Genomic DNA, 12655 nt, shown 5'->3' on the forward strand with positions numbered 1-12655 from the left:
GAGCACTCGGGAATTGCAGACACATTTCTGTGTGCCCAGGAAGGCAAAAGCATGAGTAAACACTTTTTAAAAAATTAACTCGTGGAGGAAAAAGGGGAGGTTGATAGAAATGGCCATGAATTATAAATGAGGCTTTTCAAAAATTACAAAGGGAGAAAAAGGACATTGGCATCCAGCAGTGTCTGGAATAACAGCCGGGGAGTTCAGCTCTGCAGCGAACCACAGGGATCTTGACAATGTTTGTTGTGTGGGTAGTAGAGGCAGAAAAGGGAAGGCATTTGCTGAAAATACTTCTCCTGTCTATTTAAAAAACGCAGAGGATGTTGTTATATCATAGAGGAAGAAATAGATTGGTTCCATTCCAGTAGAAATTTGGAAGAGGTTGTTAGGCAGCGATTACAAATTCCAGAATGATGTAGTTTAGGTTAGCAGGTCCAGTAATTCACAAGTGGGTGCTTGAAGTGTGCTGGCCACATGCTGTGCACTGTCACTGCTGACCCTGGGGGCATGGGAAAGAGGAGGAAGACTCCAGGAGGAAGCAAGCACAGGGCCAGGCATGGCAGTGCCAGGGGTGCCGTGCAGGGAGTCCAGCTTGGCACAGCTCCTGGGCACAGCATGCTCAGGAAAGGGGCTGCAGGACCATGGAGCTGGGTTTCTGCACAAGGTTTGGGCAAGTGGGCCAGCCAAAATAACTTTCTCTCCTTTGGTGAGATTACAAGTAGGGCCAATACAGATAATAAAATTGGTATAATCACGTGGCTGCGTGTTGCGTGGCAATTTAATTAAGAAACTGCCAGCACACAAAAAAAAACCAACACAGTGTACACTAAAAGGATTAAAACCCAACCAATGGCCTTCTGAAAAAGAGTTTAATGCAGACTAAGAGAAGCTGCAGCCATTGGGGCTGCCATGGTTCCTTCCTTCATCTCTAGACTGCGTCTCTGCTGGTGCTCGTGCTCCTGGCCTTTGGCTGGGGAAGAGGAGCAGGAGAAGAAAGCTAAACTGCCCAAAACCATCAAGCTGCCAGCACAGGAGGGAGCAAGGATTGATGAAGGGATATATGGGGAACAGGGAAATGAGATTATGTGCTAGCACAGCCTGAGGGAAGCTGCAGAGATAGTTGATTTGAGCCTGATGGCAGGAGACAGGAAGAGGGCTCTCACAAGCAAAGTGTTTCAGACTGCTGGATCTGCTTGAATCGTGGTGCAAAGTGGGAGCAGTTCTGGGGCCATGGTGGGGTCTGAGCTCCTCAGCTCTGAGGGGACTCCTCTCCCAGACCCCAGCAGGGAAGAGCTGTGTGTGTCTGTGTAGCCTGGTGACCCCTGGGCTGTAATGCCTCAGCGAAGGGAGATGGGTCAGTCCTCCCCAGAGCCACTGGTCCATCTTTAATTTCAGCCTTTTTGTCCTTTTCCGGCCATGCAGCCAAATGCCAGAAAATCTGAATGTACCCTGCTTGTCCTACAAGAGGGAGCTGGTTCCACCCAGGGCCAGGTTGGCTGGGCAGCATGGGGGGCTGGAATTGGATGATCAATAAAGTCCATTCCAACATCAAAAAAATCCATATTTCTGTTAAGAGATGCTTTGCTTGCTCAAGGCATTAATGCAAATAAGGAAAAAGAATTTTGACGACATATTTTGTTCTTGCTCAGGGTGGGAAGACGGATGAGAAGCCCGTCCATCAAACAGGGGGATCAGGGCTGTGTCCCAAACCAGCTCCAGGTCCTGCCAGCTGCCACTGCTCCCACAGGGACCTCACTGCCTGCTCCAGGCACAGCGTGCTGCAAAACCCAATTTATGCAAAACCAAATTGCATTTCATAGCACAGTTTCACTCCGCTCTGCCCTTTCATGTTTTAGGGTTGAATTGCCAGAACTTTGCTGTCTCTGCCACGATCTTCTGTACTGGAGTAGATTTGATAGAGATAGAAATGATCCATTTATTTACTTTTATTGATGAGCCTTACAGTAGCAAATGAGCTTGCAATGCAGAACTCTGCAGCAGCTGTGTGAAAACAGACTGAGCTCCCTGCATAGTCAGGGCTGGTTTTCAAGCCTGCAGTATTAAACCAGACTTAGTGCCTTTAAAAGGTGCTATTCCCACTGGAGACAGGCAAGTGAGAATGCCTTGGGCATAACACTTTGTACAGCTACAAAAGAAATATTCAGGGGCACAGAATTTTGCACCCAAAATGAGGCTGTGGTGGCTGTTGGAGCCATGAGTGCTCATTCCATGGAAATCCTGTGGATTTACAGATGTGGCAAGGTTTTGTCTTTCCTAAAGTTTGTCAGAATGGGAGCTGGAGGTGCCCTCATCCCAGTTCATCCCAGTTCATCCCAGTTCATCCCAGTTTTCTGGCTGCTTTTAGTGATTCTTCCTCTGTCCCCTCATGTGTCTGGCACTTGCCCTCCTTGTGCCTTGGAGCTGCAGGTTTTCAGCAGGGAGAGGATAACAGATAGATTTACAGATGTGACAAGGTTTTGTCTTTCCTAAAAGTTGTGGATGCGATGAGGTGGATCAGAATGGGAGCTGGAGGTGCCCTAATCCCAGTTCATCCCAGTTCATCTCAGTTTTCAAGCTCCTTTTTGTGGTTCTTCCACAGGTGCTATTCCTGCTAGAGACAGGAAAGTGAGAATGCCTTTGGTGTAACATTTTGTACAAAAGAAATATTCAGGGGCACAGAAACCCCCTTTTTGCACCCAAAATGAGGCTGTGGTGGCTGTTGGAGCCATGAGTGCTCGTTCCATGGAAATCCTGTGGAATTACAGATGTGGCAAGGTTTTGTCTTTCCTAAAGCTTGTGGATGCGATGAGATGGGTCAGAATGGGAGCTGGAGGTGCCCTAATCCCAGTTCATCCCAGTTCATCCCAGTTTTCTGGCTCCTGTTTGTGGTTCTTCCTCTGTCCCCTCATGTGTCTGGCACTTTTACTCCTTGTGCCTTGGAGCTGCAGGTTTTCAGCAGGGAGAGGATAACCCGCAGTGCTGTTTGCCAGCAGCACGCTCAGAATAATCACTGTGCTCCTGCCGTGCTCCTGCTGGGGTGTTGGGATGATAAATACACATGTAAATGTAGAAAATGCCAGAGATAAAGTGGATGACAAATGGGTTGTGCTTCCTCTGCTCTGCAGAGGGAAGGAGATGCTCAGCACATACACACAGAGGCCGGGGATGATTTTAAGCTCCGCTTTTATGATCATAAGATAATAAGGTTGCATAAGGAGCTGTGTAGTTTTAAATTATGCCAAACATAAGTCATTCCTTTACCTTGGCTTTCACAAATCCAAGCAATTGCCCCAAGAAAGGTGAGAGGTGTTTTACAGAAGGCTGAAGCTTTGCTGTCGTTTAACTCTTGACATCTGGGCACCATTTCTGGTCCAGCTGAGTGCCACGGAGCAGGGCCATAAAAATGATTCCTCCTGGCATCTTTGCAGCTTGCACACACCCAGCAACCCCTCCCAGGATTTTTTTTGCCCTCCAAACAGAGCAGGCTGTGGCTGTGTGAGCGTGGGCACGGTGACGTGCTGGATGGAGCCAGGCGAGGGAAGAGCCTCGTGACTCTGGGGAGGATGACTCGAGGGAGGCTGACTGCTCTGCAGGGTGTCAGTGCAAGAAATCCAACCGAGAAACCCTGGCCACGCTGCCTTCACAGCGTGTCTGACTGGCCCTGTGGGGTGCAAGGCCAAGCATCGCTTCAGGAGTGGCTTTGCACCTCTGTCCTGGGCGTTTCAAACATTTATTTGGTCATTTTCTAATTACGCAGTCGCTGTCTGGGCTGCTCGTCTCGTAGCTGGAGCTTTGGGGTTTCCTGCACTTAGCTCTGACCATGGAAGGTCACATTTGCTAAATGCAGCAGGAAGACAAGCTGGGGACAGATAGTTGACATTATTTATCTTGACTGATTTGCTCTGTGGAAAAAATTATTGCACAGTCACATTTCTGCATGCGAATACAAATATAGCTCCCTGCAAATTTAGCTCCAAGTTTATACCACAGGAAAAAGAATGTTCCAGAACATGCTAATGGTAATTTAATATTTTCAAATTGCAGCTCTGTGATGTGGAATTATAACATTACAGTGCTGTTGTTCTCTGGGGCAGTTGGAAAGGGTGATTCAAAGGAAACATTTACATGGTAACAGCTCCCCATGTGTCTGCTGCCCATATGCTGGGTGCAGTTATTTTGTGCCTGCAGGCTTTTCCCCCCTGCATCTGCTGGAAGACAAGACCCGATGTAAGTCAGGGTTTTCAAGGTTTATGTCTGTGCTCCTGCTGTAGAAGCTTTAAAGTCTTCCTTTAAGTCTTGCCAGTCCCAAGGATTTGCTTTGGCTGCTGCTGCTGGGGTCACCAGGGGAGCTCCTGTCTCTTCTGACCCTCACCTGCCCCTGAGCTCCAGCTCTGACACCTGCTCGTGTCTCCCTCACAGGAGATTTCTTGCCCTTCTAATGTTTTATCACTTTAGAGGCATAGAAGTTGTGGGTTTGGTCTGTGTGTGTGCCTGTGGTGCTGTTCACAGGGGTCCCAGGATGAGGGAGGAGATGAGAATCTTGACTCCATGTTTCAGAAGGCTGAGTTATTATTTTATTTTATATATTATATTAAAAAATGATATATTAAACCTATACTAAAAGAATAGGAGAAAGGATTTCATCAGAAGGCTACCAAGGAATAGAAAGGAATGATAATAAAATCTTGTGACTGACCAGAGAGTCCGAGCCAGCTGGGCTGTGATTGGCCATGAATTAAAAACAACCACATGACACCAACCAAAGATGCTCCTGTTGCATTCCACAGCAGCAGATAATCATTGTTTTTCTCTTCCTCTGAGGCCTCTCAGCTTCTCAGGAGAAAAAATCCTTTCATAAAATGTGTGTGTGTGTGTGTGTGTGCCTCTGACACTGCAGGGTGCTGTTGTGTCTCTGGCTGAAGCTCAGTAACCCCCACCTTTCAATCTGCTCCCCCATAGAAATGCTCTGGTAGCAAATGCTGTCCTTCCCTGGCTGTCTGCTCCCTCTGTGTCTTGGTGAGAGAAAGGTGAGAGGTGTTTTACAGAAGGCTGAAGCTTTGCTGTCTTTTAACTCTTGACATCTGGGCACCATTTCTGGTCCAGCTGAGTGCCACGGAGCAGGACCATAAAAATGATTCCTCTTGGCATCTTTTCAACTCGCACACAGATTTTTTTTGCCCCTCTAATGTTTTATCACTCCAGGAGCTTAGGAGCTGTGGGTTTGGTCTGTGTGTGTGCCTCTGACACTGCAGGGTGCTGTTGTGTCTCTGGCTGAAGCTCAGTAACCCCCACCTTTCAATCTGCTCCCCCATAGAAATGCTCTGGTAACAAATGCTGTCCTTCCCTGGCTGTCTGCTCCCTCTGTGTCTTGGAGGACCTACAGGACTTGGAGAGGGGCCAGGATGGGCCATTTTTCTTCTGCTAATAGCAGGTTTCATCCCACAGCTTGTTTCAGGTGGGTGCAGAGCTCTGTGAAAATTCTGAGAAGTGCAGGTGCTCCTCACCTGGATCCCTCTGCCTTTTCTTCCCCAGTGGTGCATATGTGTTGTCAGGGGGAGGTGAAGTCTGATTGTGGGCTGGTGTAGTGAGCACAGCAAAAGAGCCTCTTGCTCCTTGTAACTCCAGTTTTGGTGGTTTTTTTGCATTCCAGAGTCGGAAGCATGCCAGCAAAGTCCGCCTGTACTACATGCTTCACCCCGTGGATGGAGGCTGCCCGGCCAAAAAGCTGCGCTCAGAAAATGTGGGTACAATCCCAGCCCTGTTTGTTCACTTTCTTTGTGCATCATTGACTCTGGCCTACAACATTGTCTCTCTTACAGCCACAGCTGATCAGGTGCCCAGAGGTAACATTTAGATTAGCTGAAATGTAAAGTAACTGGAAATAATTTTCAATAAACTGCACAAGAATTATTATGCGCATCGGCAGCAGTAATTGTGTTTTTAGTTATTTGAATGTTCTTTCATAGGAAAAAATGTGCTGATAGCAAATACTCAGGGCTTGCTCCATTTCTTCCAATTCTCCCAGACCAGGCTGAGTCTGCTGGTGAGCAGCTGGGGCAGGTGATAGGGGCAGTGCCTCCAGGTTGATGTGCTTTATCCAAAGGCTCCTCACTCACCTTTGCTCTCAGTCTGCAAGTTTAAAGATTGGCCATTGGCTTCCTCTGCTGTGTTCTAATAAACAAAGGGAGGTGAGGAATTGGACCAGCTCAGAGCCATTTGTCAGGCAATAGATAGGAGGAGGCTGAATTTTTAAGAGATGGCTTCATGGGGAATTATTCATTTGGCTCCTTCCCACGTTCTGCTGCAGTGAGGTTCCCAAACCAGTTCAGTGTGACTGGGGCTGAGTGCTGTTGATATTCAGTGTGATATCTTGTAATTAAAGGGAGAATCATGCAAGTTTTGCCCAAGGAATCTGAAAGCTGATTTACGTAGTAATTGAAACTCTGGTGAACTTTTCTGTTGCACACAGAAAATTGAAACTTTTCTGTTGCACACAGGCCAATTGCAGATGCAATCTGCCCCTCCACAGCAGGACCTTGCAGTGATTTTATTAACAAAATAAAATATTTTATTGTGTATAATATATAAAAATATAAATATATTATAAAAATCTATTTTATATATTTATACATATTTTAATATATATTATATTTTAAATTTATATATTAATAGATTATTTTTTATATTGATGTATTTATATATTTAAAATATGTATATATATATTTATATATTAATATCTATTTTAAAATATATTATATATATATATATATATATATATATAAATATATTTTAAAATATATTATTTTTGCTGTCATTAATAACAGTGTGGGCACTACAATGGACAGGTACATGGAGATGGGGAACAGGGTCCTCTAAGGGGATTGTGACTAACAAGGAGCCCCATGCTGCATGGGCACCTCAGCATGGGATGTGGAGCACAGGGAACCAATCAAACCTCAAATAAGTCAAAGTTGAACCATTTCCCACTGCTTTTGTGAAAGGCAACGTGGAGAAGGAATGTAATTCTGTGTTTGCTGATGCTTTTCCCAAGGGCAGCCCTAGTGGGGGTGGATTAACGTGTCCTCATGTTCTAGGTGAATGCCAGGCTAGGCCAGACCTAAATGCTAAAATTATTTGTGTTGTAAAAATATAGCAGGGAAAATCTGCCAACATTTGCAGCTCAGAGTAGGCCTGTTGCTGATCAGATATTATACAAGCCTTTGCATTTAGAGTGAGCAGAACTATTTAGGATGTCTCTAATGCTGCACAATGAGATCCCTACCACGTGCACATGCAGTGCAGTGCCCAATCCCAGCAGTGTCACTCAGGCCATGGCACAGAGACTTTAATGAGAATTAGAAACAATCCATGAAAACCAATTAAATTTGTGTAGAAGCAGCTGCAGCTAAAAAGGGAATATTAGCCTTTTTTTTTCATCAAAACTGTTACATGGCTGAGTGCCATTGGGTTTGTGTTCTGCTGACCACAGAACTAACACCTTGTCCTTCTGCCAGGTGGCAGCAGGAGGGTGAGGTGGCTGCAGCTGTGGGTACTCAGTGCAATGGGGTTGGAGACAGAATTTGCTTCCTGACCTTTCTGTGAGGCCAAGGGAGGGGTTGGCTGCTGTTTGAGGATTGCAAAAAAACTGTATTTCCAAAACACCCCTGAAGTAGAAGCCTTATACAAGTAGTCTTCCCGTGGATTACTCAATTATTGTGCTCTTCATTATTGGTTTGATTTGGTGTGGAGGAGGGGAAAACCCTCATGTCTTGACCTTCCATGAACTAGTACTTGCTTTTTGCTGGTACCATGGCAAAAACAGGCTCCAGAACAGAAATGACCTGAATTTCCTATGGAGCAGCACAGAAAGCAGCTCTTTACAGCAGCACCTTCATGCACCAAAAATTAATTCAAATTTCAAAGTTACTTTACAGCACTTTAATGCTGTGGTTTATACTGCTATGTTCTAGGGTTTGTATAATCTTTTCTTCTTAGTAAAACTTGGGAAATGAAGACAGCAGATTTGTATCTGTGGAATGAAAATCCTTGCTTTTCCTGTGGATTGCTTAAGGAATGGCCTGTGTGAGGATTATGTCCTTTAGCAGCTTGTTAACAGGCAGCCAAATAACCGAGGTTAATTCTGTTGGATATATGAGACTGAAGTTTCTAATATTACAAAAAGAGGCCCTGTAAATGAGGCTGCAGCAGGGAAAGAGTGGAGATGTCAGTGCTGGGAGATAGATGCTGTAACTCCAGGTGTAGGAGTGATGGGGGTAGGACGGATGGAGAGATCTCTGAAGCCAAGGAATTTGGGGTTTATTGCAAAGGGCCTGAGTGCAGGGCCCTGCTGGGAGCTGCCAGGCACAGCTCAGAGCAGGACTGAAAGAGGAGCCCAAAAGAGAGAGAGAGAGAGAGAGAGAGAGCGAAGAATAAAAGCAACAGGGAAAAAAAGCGAGGTTCCCGTTCCAATACCATAAATCTTCTTCTGTGTTGAACATTCTAATTCTCACTAACCAATCCAGTACAAGATACAAATCCTAGAGCATTTACATACAGCCTGTAAGAATCATTACATCACCATCCTGTGTTACATTTTAAACCCTAAAAACTCCTCTTTGGGCCCCTTCTGCCAAGCTGGCAGGGTCTGCTCTGACCCTTGGGCCTGTCTGCAAGCAGAGGGTGTTGTTCCATCAAAAGGGGATCACCTTCAGCCAGCCACACCATTGTTTTCCAGTTGTTCAGTAACTGAGGTATCTCAAAGCTGCTTTCATTTCAATCTGGCTTACAGTTTCCATATTCTCAGAATCTTTAGCCAGGCAATCATATTTATAAGGCTTTCCTGTTCCATCTTCCCCAACATCCAGTGATGTGTTCTGTTGTGCTTCAGTTTGTGTGAAGCCAGTGGCTTCTGTGCTGCATTGTAGTAAAGGTTTGCCAGGCAGGATGGGCAGGGGGTTAAGGAGCTGCTGGTGGATTTACAGACCAGAGCTGTCAGTGCCTGGTCACTGTTTTGTATTTGTGGAGTGCCCCGTGGCAGGGAGGAATGATGAATATGACTCCATGTTCTCAGAAGTCTTAATTTATTATTTTATGATACTATATTATATTAAAGAATACTAAACTATACTAAAGAATACAGAAAGGATGCTTACACAATGCTAAAAAGATAATAATGAAAACTCATGACTCTTCCAGAGTTCCAACACAGCTTGGCACCGATTGTCCAAAGAGTCAAAACAACCAGAATCCAATGAAACAATCCCCTGTGGGTAAACAATCTCCAAACACATTCTGGATGAGCAAAACACAGGAGAAGCAAATGAGATAAGAATTGTTTTCCTTTTTCTCTGAGGCTTCTCAGCTTCCCAGGAGAAGAATCCTGTGTGAAGGGATTTTTCATGGAATGTGAATGCCACAGGAGTGGGCTGGGGTGCAGAACACCCCCAGGGAGCAGCCAGCTGCCCCTTGGAGAGCCCTGTGGCCCAGCTGAGCCGTGTGGTTGCAGCACCTGCACAACCCTGGGTGTCTTTTGTCACCGTGTCATTCAGCAGGTGACAAAAGACACCCGGATCAGCTTCCCCCAGGCCTCTTGGGTTTCAGGTAAAACAGCCCCTGACAAATGAGAAGGCATAATTACCCTTCAGGGCTGGATCACCTGGAGCACCTCTGGCTCCGTGCAGGGCTTTGGGTGGTGGAGGAGAGAAGGGAAGTGATGCTGCTAAGGGATGATCCAGACCTGGGGAAATTCTTAACACAGCAGAGCCCAAATACCTCGTGTTGGTGCATAAAACTGCTCTGAAAATAAAACCTCTGCTAGGGAGCAGAGGTCTGTCATGCATGTCTGGAGGGGCTCACCAAGGGTTTGGGGACACCCCTGTGCTGCTGGTGGCTGCCACACATGGAGGTGCTGGCCCAGAGACTTGGGTGAACCCAGATGAGCTGCACAGCCAGCTGTGGGTCAGTGTCAGTGGGACCCTGAGCTCTGCGTGAGGTATTGGAGGGCTCTTTGAGGGGGCTTTAATTTTTTATTTTTAATTGCAGTCTGGCTGAGAAAGTAGGTTGAAAAGGAAAAAATGTCACTGAAGAGCAGGCCTGGCAGAGGAAGAGACCCTGGTGCATTAACACTGAAGTGTATCAGCTTTTCAAACGAGCTCTGTTGGAGGCTCTTTATGTGTTGCCACTGATGATCAATAGATACTGGAAATTTTCTACTCTGCTCTTAACTTTCAAGTGATTTCCCTTTGAAGGCATAAAATATCTTGAGAGAAAGCTATTTAAAAGAAGTGCAAATTACACTCAGAACAGTACTAAACACCTCTTGAGATTCCTCCCTAAGGTTTGATTTACAGTTATCAACAACAAAAAAAGTAATGAAAATCAGTCATTTTTCTAAAAGTGGATTTTTTGGGGGGGGGGAAAAAAATGACCTTCATTGGTGGGTCAGGTGTCCACTCTGTGTTGGGTTCAGCTAAGGCTGGTATTGGATCCTGCTGGAGGGACCTGAGAGCTTTCAGACAGTTCATTTATTTCTCCCACCTGCAGAGTGGGTTATGCCCTCCAGATGTGTCCCCCCCAGATGTTTTGGGGTCTCTTAAAAAGTGCTCCAGGAGGAAGCACCAGTGTTGGATGGCAGGGAAAGCTCTGGGCCTGTGTGACCCCCGCAGCCAGAGAGGAGGAGCAGAGGCTGAGGGAAGGGAGGCTCGGGGTGTGCCAGGAGCTCCAGGGCCATGTGGGACATGGGGACAGGCTGAGGGACAGGCTGAGGGACACAGGGACAGGCTGGGGGACACGGGGACGGGCTGAGGGACACAGGGACAGGCTGAGGGACAGGCTGAGGGACACAGGGACAGGCTGAGGGACACAGGGACAGGCTGAGGGACACAGGGACGGGCTGAGGGACAGGCTGAGGGACATGGGGACAGGCTGAGGGACACGGGGACAGGCTGAGGGAAAAAGGACGGGCTGAGGGACACGGGGACGGGCTGAGGGACACAGGGACGGGCTGGGGGACACGGGGACAGGCTGAGGGACACCGGGACAGGCTGAGGGACATAGGGACAGGCTGAGGGACACAGGGACGGGCTGAGGGACACGGGGACAGGCCGAGGGACACAGGCACAAGCTGGGGGACATGGGGACAGGCTGAGGGACAGGCTGGGGTCCATGGGGACAGGCTGAGCTCCCAGTGCAGAGCAGGGTGGAGGTGCTGGGCAGCTGGAGGTGTCCCCAAGCTGGACACAGCTGGGATGAGGGCAGGAACAAGGCTGGGAGAGATGAGGAAGGGAAACCCCTTGGCATGACAGCCTCGATTCCTCCCTCGTGTTCTTCTCTTCCCTTCTCTCTGTGGCTGTGCTCACACACCTCTTTGTCTGTGTTTTTTGTCTCCACGCAGGGCAGTGATGGTGACTCAGTGGACAAGAACAAATGCTGCACACTATGTAACATGTCCTTTACCTCAGCAGTGGTGGCAGAATCGCATTACCAAGGGAAAATCCATGCCAAAAGGTTAAAACTGTTGCTAGGGGAACAACCAGCACTGAAGGCCACAGGTAGGTGCAGAGGGGCTGGTGCAGAGGGGTATGGGGGCTTGGCCAAGGGGCTGGCTCGGTGTGTGCAGGCAGAAAATGGGAACAAGGTGGAAAGCTGGGCTGGCAGAAGCAGCTATTCATTTGTGTTGCTGTCATAACAACCTTTAGAAACTCCTGATGCTCATTACTGTCTGCTTTGTTTATGTAGATTAGGGTTTATCAGCTGGGACTGGCCCTGGTGCCAGAGCCCTATCTCCAGCTCCACACTTCCAAAGTGTTTTCTCAGTGGAGGGCAATGTCTCCACTGGGTGCAGATAGCCAAGCCTGGCTTTAATTATCAGCAGTTTAATTATCAGCCCAGCTAATATGTTTAATAAGCCTTTGGTGTTACTGTACAGTACAGAGCATCATCTGCTCTTACCACGGAGGGAAAGCCAGGCTTTAAAAACCCTTGGATTGATTGTCTCTTGATTTTTGCCCAGATGGGTTTTGTGCTTTCCTCCAGAGTGGTTCTAGTAATGCTGCCTATTAACTTTCACATTTAAAAAGTCAAATGTTGAAATTGGACAATTTAACCATCTTATTGTTTGCTTAACCATAAAGTCCTTGAAAACCACTAATAATCTGTGAAAAAAAAATAAAATTCCTCTGTGGTTGTGGAAGCAGAAAATGCTTGAACAAATCACTCACCTTTCTCCAGGAAGGATTGCTGAGGTCCTGCAGACAGATGTGACCCAGAATTGCTGCCAGTGGCACTTCCTTCAGCACAAAATACAAATGGAGCTGTGTGTGCTGTAGATGTGATTAGATAACGGGGGTTAACGCTCTGTGTGTGTGGTTTTGTTGCCTTTTTAACTTCACAGACTGTAGATGCTGATACAGAGGGTGTGATTTGTCCTTTGCCAGGGACTGGGAAGACAGGGCTTGCCTTCCCAGGGTGGGCTTGGGAGCTGTTGGCCCCTTTGCCTGAGGGAGTGTGGGGAGTTGTGTTAGGTGGTGGTTTAGGTTAGGCTGTTTGTGTTAGGCTTGGTTTAAGTGGCCATGCTGGGGCACCAGCGTGTCCTGTGGAGGAGAAGGTAAAGCCATGGCAGCCAGGAGGAAGGCTCTCCCTGAGCTGTCATGGTCCT

The 12655-nt window shown here is 47.1% G+C and overlaps 1 protein-coding gene across 3 annotated transcripts in view; it reads left to right on the top strand.

Moving 5' to 3' along the window:
* The window catches only part of ZMAT4 (zinc finger matrin-type 4), a 51932-nt gene that overhangs the window by 22202 nt on the left and 17075 nt on the right, over window positions 1-12655 (top strand). For 2 of the 3 annotated variants that reach the window (XM_066567337.1, XM_066567336.1), the window contains exons 3-4: window positions 5651-5740; window positions 11393-11549. In XM_066567337.1, coding sequence (XP_066423434.1) covers window positions 5651-5740; window positions 11393-11549 — 247 coding nt within the window. The remainder of the gene's footprint in view (window positions 1-5650; window positions 5741-11392; window positions 11550-12655) is intronic. The other variant, XM_066567338.1, reaches the window with a different exon arrangement.

This window comes from Molothrus aeneus, chromosome 29 (assembly GCF_037042795.1).
Source record: "Molothrus aeneus isolate 106 chromosome 29, BPBGC_Maene_1.0, whole genome shotgun sequence".
NCBI lineage: Eukaryota > Metazoa > Chordata > Aves > Passeriformes > Icteridae > Molothrus > Molothrus aeneus.